This window comes from Antechinus flavipes, chromosome 5 (assembly GCF_016432865.1).
Source record: "Antechinus flavipes isolate AdamAnt ecotype Samford, QLD, Australia chromosome 5, AdamAnt_v2, whole genome shotgun sequence".
In the NCBI taxonomy this organism is placed as follows: domain Eukaryota; kingdom Metazoa; phylum Chordata; class Mammalia; order Dasyuromorphia; family Dasyuridae; genus Antechinus; species Antechinus flavipes.
The window spans coordinates 13,868,513-13,894,155 of record NC_067402.1 but is presented as its reverse complement, the minus strand read 5'-3'; the positions used below and the strand labels follow the sequence as shown (position 1 = coordinate 13,894,155).

Here is a 25,643-nt window from a genome sequence, read left to right as displayed (position 1 = left end):
GTAATTTTACATATCTTAAGTCTTACATTTTAAATATTATTCTGAAAACGACTCCTGAAGCTTATCAGATTGCCAAAGGGGTCCAAGACACAGAAAAGGTAAGGAACTTCTGCTATAAATGGACTTTAAAAGAAAGCTTTTGTCTTTATTATATCACTTTTTATTTCTGTATAACAGAACTCAACTCCAAATTGAAAAACAAAGTCATGTTTTTAAATTGGAAATTCCCATTCTTCTCAATCTAAATTTGCATCTCCACAAAAACATTGTACATTTCCAAAGGCATGATTTAAAATTCCTATAGTATATGACAAACATAGACATTAATTCCAAGTGTGCCAAAGGACATTCATTTCCAATTTGTAAAAGCTGACTTTGACCTCTCCTTGGCTAATTCTAAAGGAACCTTCCTTTTTCATAAAAATGACAACCCAGATTTTACCAGTTTACCTCCTTTTACCTCCCCTTTCCATTTCTGGCTATAGGCTGGACTACCAGTAGCTCCTTCTCACCCACCACAGCAGTGCCTCAATCTGCTCTATACTATGTTCTTTCATTCTATGTAAATCCTAGGTGACTTCTACATATAAGAAAAAATGGCATCCCTTTTCATAAACACCAAGCTAATGTCTTTCTCTTTTATTTTTCCCAAGATCAGTTTCTTCCATGCTATACAATGCAGTCCAAGCAATGGGCACTATCACCAGTGCCCAGTATATGCTTAGTGAATAACTAATCATCTTTGGCTGAATTGAATTTACCAGCCCAGCTAAATAAAGAGTGGCTTATCCCCATCAGCACTAAATGATGAACTGGTTTGAATTAATAGAAAATACAACATGGTCCTTCCTTACTGAATATAACAAACAAAACAGGGTGGCTCACACATCAAAAATCATAGTACCTCTCTAATGATACCAAGTTACTTTCTGACACAAAAATCCATCTTCCTAAACTATAATTCTTAGTTCTGAGTCATAACAGTACAATCTGTGAAAAATCGAAACTGCCTATAAGACACAAACAACGTGTTTATAGCATTCTCCTAATGAATGCCAGCACCTCCCTCCCTTCTTGGCAAAGGTAGTGTCCTTTGGGTGCCAAATATTGTATACCCTATCAGGCTTAGAGAGATGGGCTCCTTTTCTATCCTTTGTAGTAAGAGATGGCTCTCACAGGAAAGGAAAAACATTATAATGGAAAATTAAAGTGATGTAAAATAAAAGATAACAAGAGATGCAATTCTTGAAAAAAGTGTTAATTGTAAGTTATTCCCCATTACACACACACACAAAAATTGCTTTACAGAACTAGGAGAACACTCCTATTGTTCACAGGAACAATAATATTATTAACAATGAACAACCATGAAAACTTGCCACTCTGACCAGTACAGTGATCCAAAACAATTCTAAAGGATTCATGAAGAAAAATGCTATCCATCTCAGAGAAGAACTGACAAACTCGAAGCATACATTAAAATTAACTTTTTTCACTCTCTCTGTTTCTTCCCTTTTTATTTTTTTTGCCTTGGTTAATGTCGAAATATGTTTTGTATGACATTACATGAATTCATAAACATAAACATAAAATCCATTCATGTATTTGAGGTTTTGTTTTGGTTTTCAATGCAAAAATAGTTCCTTCCCTTAAGGAACTTAGTTACTAATAGAAGACAACATGTAAATAACTAGATAACTTTCAAACAAGTTAAAAATTGACTTACATCCATTACCTTATTTGAGCCTCACCCTAGCCCTGGGAGGCAAGTGTTATAACTAACCTCCATTTCACAAATGAGGATATGAAGGCAAGGAACTGAAGGGAAGTGCCCTGGACCACACAGACCACCCTAATCCTATTCCCCAAACTGGAAAAAATAAAACAAAAACAAAACTCTTGGAATATGCATAATCAAGAAAAGCAAATTCATACACTGGCAATGTCCCAAAAACAGGTATCAATCTTCACCAGAAAATATCACTTCTCTGTAAGAAGATAACGTGTGCGAGCTCTCAGGAATCATTTTGGCCATTGTGTTGATCAAAATTCTTAAATCTTCAAAAATATTTGTCTTTACAATGTTATTATAGAAGTTGTTTTCTTGGTTATGCTGACCTCACTTTGCATTAGTTCATTAAAATTTTTTCCAAGTTTCCCTAAAACATTAAATGCTCACTTAGCACAATGCCTGGCACACACATAGTAGTCATTTAATAAATGCTCACTGACTGTCTCCTTCATCACATCTTACACCCAGATAGGAATCATTTCATTACATTTCTTCTTTCTTGTCTCTCTGGGTTATAATCCTCATTGCCTTCTTACTGAATCAAGAGTATGTATACTTTAATAATTATTGAGGCATAAATCCAAACTGCTTTCCAGAATGGCTGGACCAGTTCATAACTCCACCAAGAATGTATCAATATACTTGTTTTCCCACAAACCCTCCAGCTTTTATCATTTTTCCTTTTTAATCAACTTTATGAATCTGAAAGGTATATAAGATGGAACCATAAAATTGCTTTAATTAACATTTCCACAACTATTAGTAGCCTGAAATTTTTCCATATTGAATGAAGTGAATTGTAAAAGTTCTTACAAGATAGAGACAGTGTTCTAAAAATCAAGTGAAGGTCAGCTATGCCCCAGGCCCAAATTTCTTTCCCTAGAGTTCATGTGGTTTATTTACAAAGAATAGGACCACATAGCCCTTTTCTTATGAGACTAAATTAGGGCTACCTTGGCATTAAAATTCCCATATGAGATAATTTAGTAATCCTAAAGATGTGGTTGGAGTTAGAAGTTTTTCTTCACTTATGACTTGAATGTGAGGTCATTTGTCCCGATTAATCAGGGCAAAAGTCCAGTCTATATATAGGAAGTGTTACCCCAGACCTCATATAATCCTTGTCTGTTAACTGTGTCTTAGTTCTCTTTGTCTGACTGCTTGCTGGGAGGTCGGAGACATCCTTTCTTGCAAGATTGAAATAAAATTTCTTTCTGCTTTTACTTTGAGAAATCTCCTTGATTTATTTGAACCAGTAGTCTTTGTCCCACACAATATCGCAGCCATTTTTAATTTAAATTTATAAGACCATTGTTAAAAATTATAAAATAAAATAACAATAACTGAGAGTAAAAATTCTATTAATTTAAAAAGGAAAAGTATCATTTGGGATTTCTATAAAATAATAATTATCTTACCTTCATTGTTCAATTTATGTTTTGGTTTGTAGGAAACAAATTATTCATTTCTAACCTGCAAAGTTTTCAGGCGCTTATTAAGGGATAATTCATCCACTTCCACAATGAAAACTTCAACAGCTGTATATAGTTTCTGTCGAACCTCATTTCTCTTGGCTATCAAAATATCACCTTCATTCTGTGGAAAAACAAAAACAAAACACCACCACCACTATCATCAATGGACCATCTGACTCCATATATCAAGCTATATAAAAGAAAAAATTATCCTCTTCAGTATTACATATTTCAATATTATGTTCTCTGATCAAAGACATTAATGGTGAGTAATTACCTTCATTTTCCATTCATCAATCTGGTACTAAGAAACTTTACCTTTAACCCATATTTCTTAACCAAATTCAATCTAGTCAATACTTATAGACATTTTCAAAATCTAAGATAAAGTCAGAATAGTTTTTAAAACTTTTTTTCTTCATCAGGAAAACATCCAGGAAAACAATCAAAAGAACAGTATGCAAGGCTTAGAAGTCTAAAGATGAAAAGGGAAAGGCCTTAGTTTTCTCATCTTCCAAAAAAAAAGGAGCTAACCTAGGTGATCTCTAAGATCCCTTCTCCAGCTCCCAAACCTATATAACCTTATAAATCCACTCTAACAAAATGTTCACCAAATGGGTGAATGGACTTCACAAAAGAGAGTGACCTGAGAACATCTATGACTTTTATAGGCTACAGATGGATCCCAAAGTACCATAAGAACATCCTAGTTCATTTTATGTTGAACATAAACAAACAAATGAAATTGATCTGCTATTTTGCTTATATAAAAATAAGTTAGGAAGCTTATTGTGCACCATTAGAACATATGGGAATCTTATTTTCTTTTTTCCCTTTTAAATAGTATTTTCCCAATTATATATAAAGACGATTTTTAACATTCTTTTTTTAAATAAAATTTTGGGTTCCAATTTTCTTCCTTCCTCAGAAAGTAAGTAATTTGATATAGGTTACATATGTGCAATCATGTAAAACAATATTACCATATTAGACATGTTGGATAAGAAAAACCTGAACAAAAGAAAAAAACTATGAATAAAGTAAAAATAGTCTGCTTTGATCTTCATTCAGACTCCACTAGACTCCATCACATCTCTAGATTTAGATAGCATTTTCCATCATAAGTCTTTTGGAATTGTCACAAATCAGCCATGTTGTTCTGTACAATGTTGTTCTGCTTTGGCTCAATTCACATGGCATCAATTCATGTAAGTCTTTACAGGTTTTTCTGAAATCTGCCAGTTTGTCATTTCTTATAGCACAAGAGTATCACATGTAATGTAATGTAAATTCACATACCATTATTCAGCTATTGCCCAATTGGTGAGCATCCTCTCAATTTCCCATTTTTTGCCACCACAAAAAGTGCTTTTTCCACATAGATCCTTTTCCTTGTTTTATGATTTCTTTGGGATACTAATTTAATAGTGGTATTGGCTGAATCAAAAAGTATGCACAATTAGATAATCCTTTGGACATAGTTCCAAATTGCTCTCCAGGAAGTTTGGATCAGTTCACAACTTCATCAACAATGCATTTAGTGTCCCAATTTTCCCACATCCCCTTCAACATTTATCATTTTCCTTTCCTGTCATATTAACCAATCCTATAGGTCTGAGGTGGTACCTCAGAGTTGTTTTTAACTTACATTTCTCTAATCAATAGTGATTTAGAGCATTTTTATATGACTTTAGATAGCTTTGATTTCTTTATCTGAAAACTGTTTGTTCGTATCCTTTGACCACTGACCAGTTGGGAAAGGATATCTTAATTTCAAAAAGAATTATGATCTTCATTGTACACAGAACAACAAGATTAGATGATGATCAATTCTGATGAACGTGGCTCTTTTCAACAATGAGATGAGTCAGGCCAGTTCCAATGATCTTGTGATGAACAGAGCCATCTGCACCCAAAGAGAGGACTGTGGGAACTGAATGTGGATTACAGAATAGCATTCTCACTCTTTTTGTTGTTGTTTGCTTGCATCTTATTTTCTTTCTCTTTTTTTCATTTTTGATTTGATTTTTTGTGTAGCAAGATAATTGTATATATATGTATGCATATATTGGATTTAATATATATTTTTACCATGTCTAACATATATTGGATAACGTGCCATCTAAGGGAGGGGACCATGTCTAACATATATTGGATAACTTGTCATCTAAGGGAGGGGATGGGTGCAAGGGGAAGAAAAACTGGAACACAAAGTTTTGCAAGGGTTAATGCTGAAAAATTATCCATGCATATTTTTTGAAAATAAAAAGCTTAAATAAAAAAATTATGTTCTTATGCACTCTACCTCCCAGGGTTGTTGTAAAGATCAAATAAGTCAATAGGCACAAAGCATGCTGCTGTGTATCTAAAGACACTGGGGGGGAAGCACTCTGGAAAGAGGAGCCAATAAATTGACCATTTTTTCAGCCCCACTGGATCGAAAATGAGGAAATTTACTGGATAACTTCCAGGTCCCCCAAGGAACTGATGCTCTGACCCTGGAACTCGCTGGCCCACACAGATTCCAGTACATCCAGAATTCTTGTCAGAGCTCTATCTCTGCCAATCTACCACAAAAAAGGCCCAAGTCAACCACAAGCAAGTGTTGGACTTAAATGGCCAGTAAAGCTTTAAAACCTGCCCTCTAAGCCCACCACTGGAGAAGGGGCAGGAGAGAGAAATGGCTTGATGGCTTGTTTCCGGCCCCTTTTCACTCTCCTCTAGAAGCTATTTTTGCCCACAACCTGGCCCCTTGAAGAGGCTTCAGCTTTGTTAGAACAAAGGAAAGGCGAGGAAAAGTCTCAGAGAAAGAAGAAGAAAGGAAGGAATAAATAGGGATATTAAACAAAAGAGCAGCAGGATGAAACACTCCATCATTGGTCCTCTTTATGCCCTCTGGTTGTTCTCCAACTATTTGATGAAATGAATTCAATGTCAAAATGTGCAAACTCATACAAGAATGATGAAGGCCTTTGAAGTTAATAGCAACAAGAGAGAATTTACAACAAAAAAATTTATAGGGGCAGCTAGGTGGCCCAGTGGATAGAGCACCAGCCCTGAAGTCAGGAGGACCTGAGTTCAAATTTGGCCTCACACACTTAACACTTCCTAGCTGTGTGAATCTGGGCAAGTCACTTAACCCCAATTGCCCTAGGGGAAAAAAAGAATTTATAGAAACAAAAATGTCTTTGTCAAGCAAAGATGCATCATAAATGAGAGGGAAATGACATTATAAAACTAAAAAACTATTCCCAGATTTGAAAAATCTGTTCCCTAATTTAAAAGACTGATAAGCTAAAAAGACTGAAATAATGGGGACATGTTTTACAAAGTGTTATGTTTAGTATTATCTATACATAAGTGCACATGTGTTTGTGAAAACAAATAAAAATCTGTCTTAAACTAGACCCCATTTAAAGTCAAACTATATTCACTAAGTTCTGAATTAAAATAAGCTATGATAGATAAAATGTAAAAGGTCATAATATTTCAAAACTTTTATATACCTACTTTCTTTGAGCATATTTATCAGATAAAGGAAAGCTTTGTTCCTTTGCCAACTCCAGTAAAGATCTATTCCTAAGAGTAACTAGAATTATTTTAGGATAAATTGTGAGGTTCTCAAAATGTAAATCTAATTTCCTTTTCATGGAGAGCTAATGTGGAATCAGTGACTTAATAAGCATCTGAGAACAAGAAAACAGGAACATTCTTACCCTTAAGCTAGCCAACCAATCCATCTTTTTTTAAAGCCTTCTTGTGTTTCAAATGGAGCAGAAAATAACCAGCATCCCTCCCTATCACCTCCTTCCTGTGCTCCAGAATGGCCTTGTGCCCAGAAAGAAGGCAACAGCCTCTGAAGCAAAAGCAAATAATCTAGATGGCTGTGAAATTCAAAAGACCCAATCCACCCAGGGTTATGGATCCCTTCTACAACCATGAAGGTTAAACTCCAATGATTCACAGTACTACATGGCTCCAAGGATTTCTCCAATTTTCCCCACACAGTAACTACTTCCTTTCAGGTCTTCCAGAAATTTCAACCCTCTCACAGATCTCATTTCACAACTGACTTTTCCAAAAGGTCAAAGGTAACTGAGTTCACTCTCTAATGTTCTCCTGAATAGTAGTGATACATCTTTTCCTTAAGAAATCAATGAGAATATATGCCACTGAGAGAGGTAACAGCAACACACAAACTGATGGAGTCCAAGGATGAACACTCCTTCTGCAGCTCCTACAAGACAGCAGGCACAGGCTCCAAGGCCTGAGCTTCCCTGCTGACTACTTTACGATCCCCTCTCAGAGAGACTACCCCCAACATCCAAAAGCAGAGGACAGAGAGAAGGAATCAATATCGGTGGGGCTGAAAGCTGAACTAGAAGCAAAAGGCAAAACTTTCACCATTTTTGCCCATGGACAGTCAAGAGATGATCTTGGGAGAAAAAAGAAGAAAGTTCAAGATAGAGAACTCAAGCTCACTTCATGCTCCTGAGAATGAGCTAGTTCCTATTTCTTTATGACCACTGGACACCTTCCTGTGAAAGTCCTCTCCAGTCAGGATCTCCCCTTCTTTTAGAACTTCAAAAGGAGGAAGAAAGGAGCCATGGGAATTTTTCCTGACAAAGGAAGAGAAGATGCAAAAGGGGCCGGCCTTCCCAACAGATCAGTTCAAGAGACGTATTCAAATTTCCCACTTTTCAGTAATTGGTATTCTCAGTCACCTGCTTCCCATTCTAACAAACTTAATATATGGTCCAATTCTATACTTTTTACTTAAATAAGAGAGTGAAAATGTCAAGCGTGTTCAAGCTCTCTAGCACAAAGACCTCCTCAATTAGTACAATCAGAAAAGGCTTTCTAATCTGAGAACTGAGGCTCTGAAATCACCCGGCTCTAAAGGCACAGATGAGTTTTGGGAAAAGGGAACAAAATCACAAACACAGACTAAAGCGATCCTAGACAGCATCTATAAAATGCTTCAAGGTTTCCAAAGCACTTTCCAAACACTCCCTGATTTAATCCCCACAACAACCATGTAACAGCTTTCTGGGTTCCTAGCCGTTCCATTGCCCCCTTTTCCTTGAGGCCACCAAGATTGGATGAAAGGAAAAAGAGAAAAGCCCAACAACTTGCAGGCATCTGGCAACCCTGCATGGACAGAGCTGCTGCTGCTGCAGGCCCCGTGCCAGGCCATGTGGGTTCTTCAGCTCTCCTGGGCCGGTCCACACCGATAGGGCTTACTTCCTCCCATCAGCAGCTGCCTCACAAACATTTCAAACTACATCTTCCAGAGACACTGAAAACTCAAACTTGCCCAAACACGCCTTTTCCTCTTCCCAGTTTCCCAATTTCTTCTGTTGAGGGTACTACCATCCCTCTACCTTGGTGACAAAGGGCTATCTTCAGGTGAATGCCCTGGATGTCCTGGAATCTGTGTGAGCCAGTCAGTCAGGGTCAGATCTTCACTCTATCTCATCTCACAGAGATTACCATTTACCAAATCCTGTGGATCCAAGCTCTCTCTCCAATCTATCTTCTTCCCCAGTGTCTTGTAGCTACACCTAGGAGTAGGCCCTAACCCACTTGCTTGGAATACTCTCCATAACATGGCTATTAGGATAATTTTCCTAAATTCATCTCTGATCAAAACACTCACTTCCCTGTTCAAGAAGCATCCCTAGCTTCAAATGACATGGGCATCAAATACAAAACTCCCTCTCTCCACAGCCTCAGTCTACATTACTTTTCCTTACAACAGTCCCACACCTAGAAATGAAAAAAGAACTTTACCACATTCTGACAAATCTGAATCTTCTCTTGAGCCAAGTTGTATTCCTCCCAGATCTTCTCCAGGTCATCTAAGGAAGATGGAGTGACCAAGTGACCTTCGGCCACCACTTTTACGGCATCAGAAAGGTCATCTCCACAACGAACGTTGATGTTTGCTCTCCTGTTGCGAAGAGGACAGACAGGGCAAAACAAAAAATCAAATTTTTAGAAAACAAAAGTATCATTATTGAAAAGATAACTACCATTAATATCAATGAGCTTTAAATAATATTTTAACCTGTCAAGACCAGGTCAAGACCACTAATCCAAACAAAAATTTAAATTCTTCCAGAGTATTTTGAGAAGCTAAAATATACTAAATAATTCACTTGTTAAGTTCTCCACATTCTTACTGACATGTCACCACAGTTTCCTGAATTTTCTCTCCAGGTAAGAGGGAGAAGGATCTTTTCCTGTAGAGGGTCACAGTCAGTGGGGAAACTCTGGGTAAGGTATAAGATCCTTCAGCCCAGAGGAACCTGCTAATAATGTCTGGTTCAGTTCCCCATCTCCCCTAAGGGCTCTTGGCCTTCCTGAGAAGTCAGGGGGCGGTGACAACCTATGCTGAGATTGAGGCAGAGGGATACCAGTGGAAGAGTGATACCAGGAGGCAAATTACTTATAACAGCAAGTTGTTCATGTGGTCCCACATGTTCAGTGTTGTTTTTGTTACATTATAAAAAGGGGAAAGCTCTTGAAATAAACAGACTCCATTTTTCCACCATCCTCAGCATTCCTGCCTCATCACTTCTCCACTAGAAAGCAGGATATTTTCATCACCCCAGTGTGAGGACTCTAGAAAGCAATGGTACATTTTGTCACCCAATTTGGGCGCTCTAGAAAGCAGGGCACAATATTTTCTCACTCTTAAAACAGTTATTGCTTCCTCAGAACAATAAAAACTCAAAACTCAGCTATGAAATCCAGGTCTCCTCTAACAAATCTATACTTGCTCTCCTAGGGAAGGTCTATCCTATGTCCCCTGGCCTAACTCAGTTTTCAAAGGACAGAGAGGATGAAAGAGAAGCAACAGTTTAGGGGGACGTGTTTTGAATTTTGAAAACTGCAACTTACTATAGAGTGCAAGGTTCATAAAATTAAAGCACTGATAACTCCTTGAATCTATAAGTCCTCTCATTTTTTAATACTGAATCTAAAAAGAAATCTGTGATTTTGATAGCTGGAAGAGAACAAGTCTTAACTTCATCTTCATAAGGAAAGCACTAAACAAATGTAACATCCCACCACTTGGGACATTAAAGCTGGATTGCTATAGCTGCTTAAACCATACAGGTAGGTTACTTGCCCAGATTATGCAGAAGTGGCATTAAAATCCAGGTTTTTCAGGTCCACAAACCTAATTTCTTACCATCCACAAAGTAATACAACCTCTTTGATATTTTTTAAATTTTTTTTAAAATCATTTAAAAACAATCCATTCAGATAAGAACCTAAGAGGAAATACTGGGATACAAAGACAAGACAAATAGATTCAATGCTGCCAACTCCAACTAAACATGCTCCTCCGTCATAAGATCAATCACTGACAAGAGAGACAAATTCTCTTTTAAAGCTTCAGGAAAATATTTCTTTTTTGTTGGTGGTGGTTTTTGCTTTTAAATCAGCAGGAGAAAGCAGGAATCGCATATCAAAAATCACATATCAAAATATAATGAGGATTTTCCTCTACTTTAAAAGTGACTTCACCTACCTGACTTCTTTCAATATTTCAACTTTAGCAGCAAGACTCTTCATTCTTGTCCCTACATGGGTATGCAGAGTGTTTTCCAAATGTTTAGTCAGTTCCATGGAAGTCACTTTTGCTCGCTGAAAATAGGAAAAATGCACATCAGTATGTTACAGGATAACACAATTCTAAAACAGAAATGATTGAGTTCTTTTTATTAAAAAAAAAAGCATAGAATTGGATTAAATACTATGTAGAACCCCAATGGCATAGGGAAAAACAAATAACTCTGCCTCCGAAAAACAGAATCATCTTGATTTCAAATTCATGGCAGCTTGCAGGGAGAAGTCAAATCATTTTCCTTCTGATATACGAATATGCCCTGGCATGTTCCAATGATCTTGTGATGATGAGAGCCATCTACACCCAGAGAGAGGATTGTGGAAACTGAAGGTGGAATACAACAAAGCATTTTCACTCTTTTTGTTGTGATTTGCTTGAATTTTATTTTCTTTCTCATTTTTTTTTAACTTTTTGATCTGATTTTTCTTGTGCAGCAAGATAACTGCATAAAAATGTATGCCTATATTGGATTTAACATATATATTTTACCCCGTTTCCCATATGTTAGATTACATGCCATCCAGGGAAGGGGATAAGAAGTGGGGGGAAGGGGAGAAATTGGACCACAAGGTTTTTCAAAGGTCAATGTTAAAAAATTATCCTTGCATATGTTTTCAAAATAAAAATCTTCAATTAAAAAAAAGAAAAATATATGCCCTGAGACATAACTCTAAAGTTTCATTTTCCCTATGAGATCTAAGCCAGTTTATACAATTAATAGAAGTGAAACATTTCTCTGATATAGAGCAGGTACAACTTCCCTGCCTGTGTTCCCTGCCATATTATTGTCTACACTTGATTCTCTACAAGAAAGCAACGGTGTTAGTAATATTAAATTATTTATATTTAGTTCTGGAATGTTGTTATATGATTTTTCCCAGAAGCTTTACCTTAATGTTAAAATAAAGTTTGCAGTTCCATTTACCAACAAACAGAAGGTGGCCCAGAAGCAGGTCTGAGTAGCTTATATAAGAGTTAACATTTGTTTCAGATAATCAAAGGTTAACTTGTACTATTATTTTTTTTTAACAAAGCAGCACATTTCAAAATGTCAGTGCTTGCCTTATAATTTCAACTTTATATCACAGATACATTAAAATGTTCGTTGGAACACAATATTTTACAAAGGTGAATGTTGAAAATTATTTTTGCAAGTATTTGGAAAAATAAAAAGCTATTTTTTAAAAAAGTGTTAAGAGACAAAAATTCATTATTTGGTAAAAATTGTTAGGAAAGCTGGAAAAGTCTGGCAGAAACTGGGCATAGACCAATATCTTATATCATTTACCTAAATAAGGTCTAAAATAAATAAAAGATCTAGAAATAAAGGGAAATATTACCAAAAAAATTGAAGAACATGGAATTAAGCTGCCTATTTTGACCTAGAAATACCACAATTAAATTAAATCAGTTCTCCTCCAAGACAATTACAGAAAAAGGAAAAGAACCTATATCTTCTTAAAAAAATTTATAGCAGCTCTCTTTGTGATAGCAAAGAACTGGAAATTGCAGAGATGTATGTCAATTAGGGAATAGCTGAAAAGTTGTGATGTTATACTACTGTGCTGTGTGAAATGACGAGCTCTATGATTTTAGGGAAAAAAGTGGAAAGACTTACACAAAATGAAGAAGAGCAAAATGAGTGAAACCAAGAGAATTCTGTATACTGTAATAGCAATATTGTTTTAAGAACAGCCTTGAGCTGTCTATTCTATTATAAATACCTAAATTAACTGCAAACTCACATATACATATACACACATATACATACACACACACACACACACACACACACACACACACACACAGAGACAGACATATATTTGTGTCTAATGATGGCTATCAGGGCGGGTGAAAAGATTTTTTAAAAATGAAAGAAAATTACTTGATAACTTTGTTCTATATTTTAAAAGAATAAGAAGTTGTACATAACAGGGATGTAGTTTAAGATATAATCCTCTTTTTTTCTATTCTACTTTGGTATGGAAATGTTTAAGTTCAAAATTTAAAAAAAAAAAAAAAAAAAGAAGTTGAAGTCAGCTTCTCCCTTTGTTTCTCCAAAGTGAACTGTCTTCCTCAAAAAGTCCAATTCCCATATAGAATATTTTCATTGAAGAAATAAAAGAATCATTGATGTACAAGTTTTCTTTCTACCTAACTTGATTCTTAAATCACGTGTCATATGTGGAGCATATACTTTCTTGGGTGAAAATGAGAGCCTTTCCCCCCCCACCATTAAATATGATTTAACTCCAGATTTCAGTCAATTGCCTCCTTTAAATGTGAGAAGAATGAAAATGGAAAAAGAAGAGCATATTGTCCACATACTTCTAAGAAAATGATCCAACCTGAGTCAAGACTTTTCTCACAATCACAGACTATAAGAGGAACACAGAGGAAGAACCGGATGGGACCGGCAGAGCAAAGGGGCCCAAGTCGCACCTGTAGCTCCAGGGAAGTCTGCTCAACCTTCAGCTCTAGCTCTCTGTAACTCTCAAGCAAGGCGTCCTTCTCTGCTTTAAGCTTTTCATTCTCTTCAATCAGCTTCTGGTCCTGCTTGATTTTTTCCAGGCTGACATTTGATCCTAAATTAAAGTCTCCAACAGCTAACCTTTCCCTGTTAAAAATGAGTAAGAAAAAAATAAAGACTAAAAAGAAATTCATCTCAGTTTTCAAATCCAGAGACCTGAGATAAGGAGCCCCAAATCCTTTCAACATTGTTCACAATAACACTTGTGACTATGTCAAGGTGGGCTTGGTGATTGACCTATCCTGCATATTAACTAGTCTACAACATACAGACATCTGGGGAGAAAAAACTGACTAAATTCTAGAACTAAAAATAATACTTAACAAAAAAAAAAAAAAAAAGCAGCAGTACCTGCCTCCTCTAACTCCTACCCAAGAAGTATATACAGGAACCTCACCGTAACATAATAGAAAGTAGTTCTGCCATGGACTCTTCCACCAATGGAATTGAGAACTGAAGACCCTCACTAATATCTGCCTTTAACTTTTAAAGGTGGCAAATTATAGCCTGAGTTTCAAGGAGAACATCCTACAATGAGCAGTCAATCCAAACTAGGCTTTCAGCTTCAGTGAGTTCCAATTTCATAAGTGGAAGCATTTTTCAAGAATATTTCATTTCCTCATAATAATACATTAAAGATTCAAAAAATTGTTTCTATTTTTTCTGAATAAAAATGGACAAATGAGGATAAAACAAATGAGGATACCTATGCTTAAGGGGAAAAAAATGAAACATTTCAACAAGGCCTTCTTTTCTACACCTGTCTTTGTAATTAAAAATTTAGTGATCTTTTAAAATAATATTAGAGAATTATAAGAATAACCAGTACCAATAAAAATGTCTTCATTCAAGAAGCCTCTCCCACATTATTCATTGCCTCTCTGATGGGGCCTTATAGATTTATCACCCATTTATATCACCCATTTATAGGATATTTATATGTTATGTATTTATATAATACATATTACATATTTTTATATATTGTAGGATATTTATAGGATAAGAAATGGAAATCAAGGCTAGCATCAGGTTATAGAACTACAAGACCAGAACCTGTATGCTCTGGCTCAGCACAGTACCATCCCCTTATAGAAAAAACAATTCCTTCCCACCAAAAACTTACTTTGGGAATGTGACAAGAGTTTTTGTCTTTAGGTCTGGGACCATTCGTCCATTGAAGCGGCCCTTTGGCCTAGTGAATGCTGACGGATTGGGCCTATGTCCCCAGAGGGGAATAGGGCTTTTGAGGTTCCCAAGGCCAAGCTGACCAGGGTCAGTTTTCTTCTCCTCAGGGACGTTATTGCTGGAAGGGAGTTTGCATTTCTCTGCATACCCTTTCTTGGCCACTTCTTCCCCAATATCCACGTTACCATACTCAGCCTGAGCGACAATTGTACCATCTTGGTATGTAGCTTTATGTCGCATTTTTATTTCCTTTTCAAAAATCAAGCTCCCCAAAAATGATCTGCCCTAGGAAAGACAGGAAAGAAGAGAGTCATTAAATTCTATGTTATGCCCATCTTCCTGAGGTCAGAGTCTCATAGAGCTTGGAGCCAGAAGCAAACTGATTAGCTCATCTACTGCTAACCGTTCATTTTACACATGGACAAACTTGAGAGATGCCTCAGCAAATCCAGAAAGTACAGGGCAGAAGCAGGATTCATCCTCAGATTTTTCACAGCCAACTTTAAAAGGATCTAAAGAGTTGGACATAACTAAACAACAACATGGCAGACATACTGGTAGAGTTTACCATATTCTTCTCCAGCTCATTTGACAGATACAGGAAACTGGGGCAAACAGTTATGAGTTCACGTAGCTAGTCAGGTTCTAAAGCCACTTCTGAGATCTTCCCAGCTCTGGGGCCAGCGCTCTGGGCACTAGCTGCCCCTTCACCATATGATGCTAATCAAAGATCATGATTTTTTTAATCTGAAAATTTTATTTTTAAACAATCACTTCTCCTTACTGTTTATATACATACATATGTGTATATATGAATACCATTACATCTATAACACTATAATTAATAATAATAATAATTCTTAACCTAAATGGTTTCAAAAAAACCCAGCAAATTTGCTCTCAGGGAACCACTAATACAGAAGGCTCAGGAATACAGTCCAGGTCTGGGATTCAGAAGTCATCCCCAGTGAGAACTATTTCTGCTATGCCAGAAAGAACTAAATAACCAGCGTGGAGAAGAGGGTGTACTCTCACATAGTTTATCATGGTGCACCACCTACTGAGGCAGCCAGTCGCCTCTTCAAGCCCAAGACTAAACATTTTACGACTTTCCTTAAGAAGGGTCAATAACTCTCTATTATTCTGTGCAAGATCAGGCTCACTTGCCAGTTCCTATCATCCTTCCTGATCTCCCAGGTTTACACTCTTTCATTTTCATATAAACTTACACTCAGACTTTGCACACAAACACTGTAGGGTATAACCCCTTTGAAGGCAGGAATTGTTGCTGTGTCTTTGTATCTCTAGCACGAAGCATAAGCACTTACTTGATAAGTTTCATTAATGAACATGGGCTGGGCAGCAAGTGACTGAATCCTGGAAGTTTAATCCTCTTCAGCAGAATGAAGGTCTAAAATGCCTTCAATGTGCCCATACCTAAAACTGTACCATTTCCTCCTCAGCAGCCACCCTAGAGATGTCTAGAGCTCTTGGCAATCCCTTCAAAATGGGGAGAGATCCTTCAGCTCCCTCCACTTAACCCCAGAACAAGGGCAGGACAGTTGACTTTTCTAACAAAGAAGCTTTGCTCCTAAGGAATTTTTTTAAATTCCTTTTAATGTTCTGGAAGCCTAACTCCCTAGCTAATAATAGTTTGCATGGATTAAATTGCCCATCCTAAGTCACATTAGCTATTGGTAAACTAATTTACTCCCAGGTTCTCTGACTTTCAGTCCAATATTCTTCTCACCACAGAAAGACAAGCACATCTACTTCTCCATAAAAAGAACTTCAATAGTTCCACCATAGGAAGCTGGTATAAGAATGTACGTGATATCTATTTAAGGATTTTTTTTTCTTTTTCACGTAAACAACTATTGAATTATCCCAATTTCTATAAAACTTAAAACAAAAAAATACTATTTTATTAGACCCCTCAGTTTAGAGATACATTTTAAACACCTCATATCTGTCTAATCTAATAAAGAGTTTTTCCCTTGATCCTAAAATAATTCCAGAAGTTAAATTCCAGAAGCAAAAATTTCCTAGGATCTAGGAAATAATATAAGATGTTAATACCTACACCACAACATAAGGCTTGTCCAAAAATGAAACAAATTGTCTCAGGAAATAGTTTCTTCCCTTACAAGAGGCCTTTTAAAACCTAGATGATCACACTCCAGGGCTTTTCACAGATTACAATTAAGGCAAAGTTTAGTTAGATGGCATGAAATTCCTTCCAATTCAGAGATTCTGTGACAAGTTCATCCCTTCCTCCAAAGTCAAACCTAGGGCAGTTCAAAAAGGATGCTGGGCTTTCAATTCTAACTTTTCCTGCAAAGGCAGCCAGAATATGACTGATTCTACACAAAGACTCTCCCACTCAACTCCTACTTCCTCCCCACCTTTCCTCTCCTTTCTTTTCCCCTTATACTAACTACTGCTTTTACCCCCATTTTGTTTCCCCTCTGGTAGCTATATTTATTAGAGTTTATTTAGGCCCTCAAGTCTTAACAGGAGAAAATTACTTCCTTATATCAGGTCTTTAAGTGGTAGCCACTACTGAACCTCTTCATATCAATGCCCCTGTACTATCCTAATCTAGAAGGGAAGCTCTTTTAAAGATCGGGGCCTTTACATTCTGCATAACTGCTATAAGGCTAGGCAGAAAGCAGAGATCCACAAAGAAGACCTTTATGCTGACATCACCTATTTAAGAGAAAAAACTGCTAAATAACATTTTTCCATGACACTCAAGTTCAAAAATGTCTCGTTGTATAAAAACAAACAAAAAAAGCTATTGCCTAAACTCATTTCCTCATATAAAACCAATAAAATGAAGGTAGATCATCTATGAAGTCTCCTCCAGCTCCAAAAATATATGGTTTTAAATATGGCAAGCATAAACAAATCTATACTCAGTAAATTCAAAATTTTAAAGTACTTAAGACTGCTCTTAAACCTCTCAATGACAAAATAATGAAGACTCTCAATTGTTGCTTAAGCTTACATTCAATCACACAAAAACAACTATTTTCATTTAGATTTGATTCATTTCAGCATAGAGAAATGTTTCCTCTAATGATCACAGTGTCACAAGGCTACTTTACATAAAACACCTGCAAGATTCTCAGGAAAAAAAAAAAAAACACAGGTAATTACAGGTACCAGAAGGCATTTTAATTTTGTGTATTATCATCTCAATTAAGTTACTTTTAACCCCCCCCAAAAAAAAAACACCACTTTGCTAAAATGGAATCCCAAAGCAAATAAGCAGGTAATTTCATGCTGAAAAAATCCCAACAATCATTGCAAAACAGAAAATTGGGGGGAAGTTGGTATGAGAACAGAGGTCTGAAATTACAATCTCCTTTCTTGGGTTTATATGTCAACACAACAAAATCCTAAAGAAATGAATAAACTAGAATGTAATTAAGACACATTGCAGTTGCTTGAAAACATCAGTCTGCCAAACCCAAATCACACTAATTCAGGTGTTACTAACTTTCTTTGAATTTAAGTTACTAAAGCGGAGTGGCAAGATTATCTTTGTTCAAAAACTTAAGAAAGAAAAATTTATTGAGACAATGCTTGAAATATTTCAGAGAATATATTTTTCATGCTTTTGAAAATCAGAAGAACTGATATATATTTTTATATTTTCAAATTGCCAAAAAAAAATCATTCTATATTTATTTAAACAATTATACTCAGATCTTTTCACAAGAAGTTACCTTTATTTCAAAACCTTTTAATATATTCATGACATTTCCGAAATTCATTGAGATCAATCCTAACTCCACTTCAAAATAGAGAAGGGATAGACTCAAAGCACACACTGAAACATTCCTCCTTCCCTTTATTTTGATATGGCTAATTAATGGAGGAATGTATATTGTTCCATTATATATGTTTCTAATGAGCTTTATTTTTCTTGCATTCTCAAATGACAGGATAGAAAGAATGTGAACCCTAAAGTAAAATAAAATAAAATTTTAAAAAAACTGACTCAACAAATAAACTTTAGGGAGTGGCCAAATGGTTTGCTCAGTCACAAAACTAGAAAGAATAAAGAGAAGAAACTAGACCCAAGTCTTCCATTTCAAAACCATCACTATCCACTGTACCATCCTTCATAGTGTACCTTCATCCTTCTATGTTTTTATTCAACTTGAATTAGGATTTAAGATTTAAAGGTGATTATCATGACAAGATACAACTTGGCTTCTGAAGACTTTCTGAACATCACAAACTATTACTATCTGATGGGCAAACTGAAATGAAGGTCGCTATACTTTAATATCCTACTTATTTTAAATTATTCATAATTCACAAATTTCAAACCTTCAGACTAATCTTCCTCCTGGTTTAAAGTAATGAGGTTTTAATATACTTTTATTTCACTGAGATTTTACCCAATATCCCTTATGCTCTGTTTCCAAAGAAAAAGCTTCAACATTAAAGTTTATTCCCTCACTTACATATAGGAAGTTGACTTGCCTGGTCAAATTGAGTAACTTCTTGTCCAGAAGGAATCTGTAGTCCCCAGAGTCTATATTTTTTTGCTACATCAGGAAACTGTAGATTCAAAGGAATCTCAACAATTTCGGAGCGATTTAGAATCTCTGTATTTCCATAGTCAATGTACCTTACCAGACACTATGAGAGAAACACAAAGGAGAGTCAAAATTCAAGTAGTTTATTTTAGTCCCGAGAGAAAAACCAACATATTTATGTTTCCACTCTATCAATTATCTGTAAGCTTCATACTAAACCACATGGGCCATGTTCTCGCAAACTTGGCACATCCTTTAGTAAGCATTTATTATAAGCCAGACACCAAATGCTTTTAGAAATCAAGGTATGCTTTAACTTCAAAAGAAATGAAATCTAAGGCCCAGAAATAAGTGATACTTCAGACAATATTTGTTCTACTTTTAAATGCAATTTTTAAAAATCTGCCATCTTTTAAAAAGGGATAATGCAGGATTACATTGAAACAACAAACATAGGCCCAAGGATTTCACTTCTACCTCCTACTCCAAATGTCACATAGCTGCAATTATTCTAGTTTCTTTATTTCAGCATGGGAGTAAATATATCCCTTTAAAGGAAGAATGAAAGAGGAAAGGAAATGCAACCAATTTCTATTAAATACCTACATTGTACAAAACACTGAACTAGATATGCAGGGGATATCAAAAGAAAATGGAACATCCTGCCCTCAAGATGCTCGATGTTTCATGAGGATACACACCAAAATGAGACACAAACAAAATAATCCCAATTATTGCACGGGGAAAGAGGAGAAAGATCTTGTAGGCCTCAGACAAAAGGTAGCATCTGAGGGACACTTTCAAAGAAGCTCATGAGTCTGAAAGATGGGAGAAGGAGAGAAGCCTCTTTAGGCCAAAGACACAGAAGCTGCATGGGGAAAACCAGAAAGCTAATTTGAGCAGAACAGAAAGGAGGAATAATCTGAAATTAAATGGGAAAGATGGCTGGGAGTCATACTTCAAACAGAGGAGTCTAAAATTTTGTGCTAGGGGTTAGTGCAAGTCAATGAAGATTGTGACAGTCAAACTCATACCTGAAGAATATTTATTGGGCAGCTAGGTAGAAGATATCTGTGGCAGACTGGATGGAGGTAGAAAAATGAGGAAGCTAGATGGGAGATGAAGGAATAATGTAAAGAAGAATAAGTATAAAGGCTGTTGGGGAGGGAGACTGACCAGACTTGCAATGGGCAGAATAAAGAGGATAAAGGAGAATAAAGAACTGTGTGGGGATCAAAATCACAAACACCAGAGATTGCAAATAGAAGGGTGTCCTTGACAAAAACAGGGAAACTTGAAAGGGGATGGAAGAGGAGGAAGAAATAAACACTTAATGTTCATTCATTTCAGTCACAACTCCATTTGGGGTTTTCTTGGCAGATTTACCATTTCCTTCTCCAACTCTTTTCACAGATGAAAAAACTAAGGAAAACAGGGTTAAGTGATTTGTCCAAGGTCCATAGCTAGGAAGCATCTAAAGTCAAATTTGAATTCAGGAAAATGACTCTCCAGCCACTGAATCACCTAGCATTTATTAAATATCTATTAATCATTCCCTCTGCTAAGTGCTTTACATATATTAACTCATTTGATGACCTTTCAATGTAATTTACCCAAAATTGTAGAGTCAAAATCCAAGTTTAGTTCCAGGAACAAGAGGGAAAAAAAAGAACGGAAAAAGGAAGGGTAGTGGCTATGAAAGTAAACAGGAATTCTGCTTTGGAATATGTTGTATTTTACATTCTGCATGACAACTTATTCAATATCCAGCTATGATTGGTGATGCAGGAATGGAGGTCTCTAGATCTCTAGATTCTAGGAATCTCTAGATTTGAAAATCATCTGCATAGACCTGATATTTCTAATGAGAACAGAAAGAATAGGAGGAAAAAAGAGGAACCAAGACAGAATCCTGTGGCCTCACATATTTATGAGACAAGATACAGGATTATTAATTAACAAAAAATATTAAGAAAAAAATGGGCCTATAGGTAGAAAAACAGCAGTTGTACAGAAGGGAAGATAGAGTAGCTCAAACAAAGTCAATATTATCAAATGCTACAAAAATATTACAAAGAATAAAGAATGGGGGAGAGAAAGGGAACCAAAAAATAGCAATTATTTACTTTCTAATCCCAATTATGATCAATTACACTCTGGGCCCTACATAGGATTCATATGTAATTTTGAACAACTTTTTCCTGATGCGAGAAACTTGGCTAGATCACTAATATTTGAAAATACAGCTACATTTTATTTAAATCCTCTGAAAGCCAATTCCATAAACTTATTATCAATTTATTGAATATTGAATTGACTTTCAACGTTTTTCTTTATCACCACCTATTTAGGTACTAAACTATGAGGAACCAGTAATATGGAAGCCAAAGTAGCAAACTATTCCTCCAAACCCCACCACCTCCACCACCAACTACTGTTAATGTTATTTTGCTCCCCAAATTACCTGTATGTGCTTTCCATGTTTCTAATAAAATGCAAGCTCTTTGAAAGCAGGGCTTATTTCCCCCCAGCCTTTATATTCCTGGCTTTCATTTCATCAGTGTTTGCTAAACTAGTTACTGTTAGCCAGAGGCCCTCTGTCAACGCTTTCTTCTGGCTACCATGATCAATGAAGAGGGACAAGACCCCAAAAGGCTCTAGTCTTAATTCTCTCAGTTTAGAAAAAATGAGAAAACTAAGGTCTGAAGTGTTTTTAAAGGTTGGCTCCAGATCATATTCCTCTGTCTCTCTTCATTAACTATTCACATATAAAGATATCATACAACTATTTCTACAGCATAACTTTAAAAGTTCAGAAACATTCTTAAGAGTACAAACCCTACTGACTGATTCTAAAGTTTAATAACTACTGATGACCCTCCAAAACCACTTCAATTTTGCATCCCAGAGTTCATACATCATCAAAGCAAAGAGTGAAATAGTTTTGTCCTGCCTTTTCGTCACTGATGACTTTCTGCACTTTGCATCTGTACCAGCACTTATCTTCCGAAAACAACCCAGCATAAATCTGCAAGAGAGAAAAATTAAACAAGATTATCAATCTACAAGCATTAAGTGATGTTGGGAAGACAAAGCTTAAAAAATTTTTAAGTCCCATTTTTAAGACGCTCTCTATCAAGAGTCAGAATTAACATGAACATGTATAGGGAGACTAAAGTCTTGGTGCTGTTTTAAGCTTAGAAGAACACAAAGTCTTTTGGATATATCATATAACACATTTTTGGTTAAGCAGCTTTCAATAAAACAGACTATAGGCATAATTGCTTATAGCTTTTTTCTTTTTAACCCTGAAAATGCCATCAAGTCTAATTATAAAACTTGAGTTGTATCCAAAAAAGATTTACATACTTCACTAATGTACTAATTTGTGCAGAGTAAATCATGTTAAAGGTCCTTAAATTACAGCAGGTTATATCTTTCAGCTAATTCTTTCATGCTCTGAATATTTTTTCATTAAATAAAGTTATAAAAGGAAAAAAAATTACAATAGGATAAATTTATCCTTTTGAATACTTGAAACAAAGTAATTATCTCTGTCTCTTTTTTGTACTAATAACCTCAATGATGAATCACCCAAACCACTGGGGAATATTTCCTGTTCCCTATATGGTTTTCTGGTTCAGTCAAAAATATGCTCCCTATTGTGGGCAAAAATACCAAAGAGTAGCTCTGTGCCTGAATTTACTAGAATTATGCCAAGTAGTCCACAACAAAGAAGGAATTACACTGGCAACAAACATATAAGGCAAACAAAATACTTCGGAATGAATTCAGAAATGTATCTATTCCTCGTCCTACCCAACTGTTTCCTGACTTACCCCCTCTCCCGGTGGTCAGGGATCCAAAATACCCAACACTTTGCTCTGTCACTTGATAATGCACTCAGTGTCATGTTGTATTAGGCACCTGACCCACCTCCTGCCACACTCTCAAAATCCTTATGCATGAACCAAGTCTTATCTGAAATCTGTAAATCCTGCTTTCTCCTAGCAAGTTGATCTGCACACCAGAGTAATAATGTTTTATGAACTGGACTACCCAGAAGGTAGACAGTGACAGTGTTAATCAGGGATCCACAAAGACAAAATATTCATACAAATCCTTAACAGCTAGGTCATATTTTATAAGCCAAAGTACAAAAGGCTAAGTTTGTTTTCCTTTAATCAGGCTGAATTGAACCTAATTTGAATGCTCCCAAATTAGGAAAAAAATCCAATTTAACAAACATTTATTAAGTGCTTCCTAATTTGGAGGCAAACATGGGCCATTTTGATTGGAAATTCACATACATGAAGGAGAGTAGGATGAAGTGAGATTTGAGTTGGTTTGGAGCCAGCCAATCAAAGGCCTTAAAAACTAAACTGAGGTGTTTGCATTTTATCCTAAAGGCAGGAAGGATCCCAGGAAGGGTTTTCAACAAGAGAATGAGTGCCTCAGCAAGATTTTAACAACAGCCCAATTCTGAAGTGGAAGCCAGAAAGAAGATCAAATAATTAGGAGGCTATTAGAACAGTCCAATCTTGTGGTGATGAGAACCTTAGCACAAGAAAAGAAAAATAAGTCCCTTAAGGGTTATGGTTGAGAAGACACTTGGGTCTCTCCTCATATAACTTCATAGAAGGGGACATCCAAATCTAAGAAATGGCTGCTGTTATCTTCTAATTGTTTTTTGTTGGGCATGGCAGTGAGATTATTTTTAGTCAATTTAAAACTCCCTTCCTTTTTACTCACTTAGACATATGAATTTCTCTTTGCATTGCTGGGAGAAAATATCCATATTACTGAGGTCAGCAGCAATAAAATATATATATGGTAAGAGTTTCTAATCATACTTTGCCACACTTTTATGATACTCTAAATCATAGCCTCTCCTTTGAGCACTTACAACATGCCTTTTAGAGCTTTTAGAATTGCAGTTCATACAAGTTTCTAAACACTTATTACCAAATATCAAAAATGTACTATTAACTCTAGAAATTAAGAAAACATGACTTCATATCCAGACAAAAAGAGGAAAACTAAGTTTATAAAGAATGAAATAATTACATCAAAAAATGGCTTACCTTGTTTAGGTCAGGATTCCCAAAAACTGAACTGGACTGAGGACAAACTTCAGCCAAAGCACAACCTATCTTCACAATATCACGATTTCTATTGATACTCTATATGAAAGGATAAATGCCATGGAATCAAAGGAAAGAAAGAAAAGCAAAAGATAAATGTGTTAACTCTGATCCGACAGGTTTATGTTAATTGGCAAGTTTTTTTTTTTTTCTGTCACCACTTTTTCCCTCTAGAACTGACAATTTGATTGCCATGGGGATTACCCACACTACTACAGACTGCTTCTACAACTTGGTAAATGGTCTTTGTGCTTTGTTGTGCCAAAAATATTCTATACCCCATGTAGGGAACCTAGTGGCCAGCCTCTCTGAATTGAGTTAGCCTCTACCTCAAGTCACAAATGCTTGGCTGCCTGACCACCCAGTCTCTGATTTGGGATAAGACCTGCCAGACCACACACACCTTGCACTTTGATTCTGAGAAACCAGGATCATCTCCATGCCATAGTGAGGCACGGCAAGAAGATCTTAACCAAAATCAAGACAAAATAAAAACAACTAGTTCTTTGAAGATATGGAGATTTTAAGTAACAGACCAGATTTCTTAAGAGTGATTAGCAGAAGTTTCCTCACCTTCTACCTTCAATAGAACATTCTATGGATGTGGATGAAAAAACTATTTTTTGGAAATTCTTCTAGTCCCATGGAATTCAAAGCCATTAATGTCTTATTCACTAAGCTCCTCAAAAACATTAATTTTTATTATAGTTTTTTATTTACAAGATATATGCATGGGTAATTTTTCAGCATTGACAAGTGCAAAACCTTTTGTTCCAATAAAAACATTAATTTTTAATGTAATAAAACTCTATGGATTAAGAAATACCTTTTCTGTCTCCTGGAAATGGTTGGAATCTAGTACTATTGGTAAAGAAACATTACCAGAGTTGTACATTCCTTGATGTTCAGTAATTCCAAATTCCAAATGCCATCAGTTCCACAAAGTGACAGGGAACTCAAGGCTTCTTCTTGTCCAGTTAACACTCTAACAAAAGTCTCCTTTTCGTTTTCAATAAATAGCCATCCAGTTTTTCACGGAAAATAAGATGATGCTCACTCTATTCCACTGCACTTTGACATATCTCTAATAGTAAATATTCCCTTACTTTCAGGCATAAATTGGCCTATGTACCATCCATACATTGTTCCTGGTTATCTTTAGAGAACTCTAGACGTGATCCTGGTTTCTACCAAGTTGCAGAAGCAATCTGTGGCAGTACACAGTGATGAACAAATGTAATCTCTTATTTGTAGCATGCCATCAGATACTTGAAAACAGCTTCTATATCCTAACCCTGCCTTCCCCAAGTTCTCTCTTT

General features: G+C 36.0%; 1 protein-coding gene across 1 annotated transcript in view; it reads right to left on the bottom strand.

The window, feature by feature from the left end:
• Positions 1–25,643, bottom strand: part of STK31 (serine/threonine kinase 31) — a 67,298-nt gene that overhangs the window by 37,027 nt on the left and 4,628 nt on the right. The window contains exons 4-11 of the mRNA XM_051961202.1: positions 24,265–24,363; positions 22,134–22,208; positions 19,125–19,283; positions 14,563–14,909; positions 13,352–13,526; positions 10,811–10,926; positions 9,061–9,220; positions 3,266–3,388 (exon numbers count right to left, since the gene is read on the bottom strand). Coding sequence (XP_051817162.1) covers positions 3,266–3,388; positions 9,061–9,220; positions 10,811–10,926; positions 13,352–13,526; positions 14,563–14,909; positions 19,125–19,283; positions 22,134–22,208; positions 24,265–24,363 — 1,254 coding nt within the window. The remainder of the gene's footprint in view (positions 1–3,265; positions 3,389–9,060; positions 9,221–10,810; positions 10,927–13,351; positions 13,527–14,562; positions 14,910–19,124; positions 19,284–22,133; positions 22,209–24,264; positions 24,364–25,643) is intronic.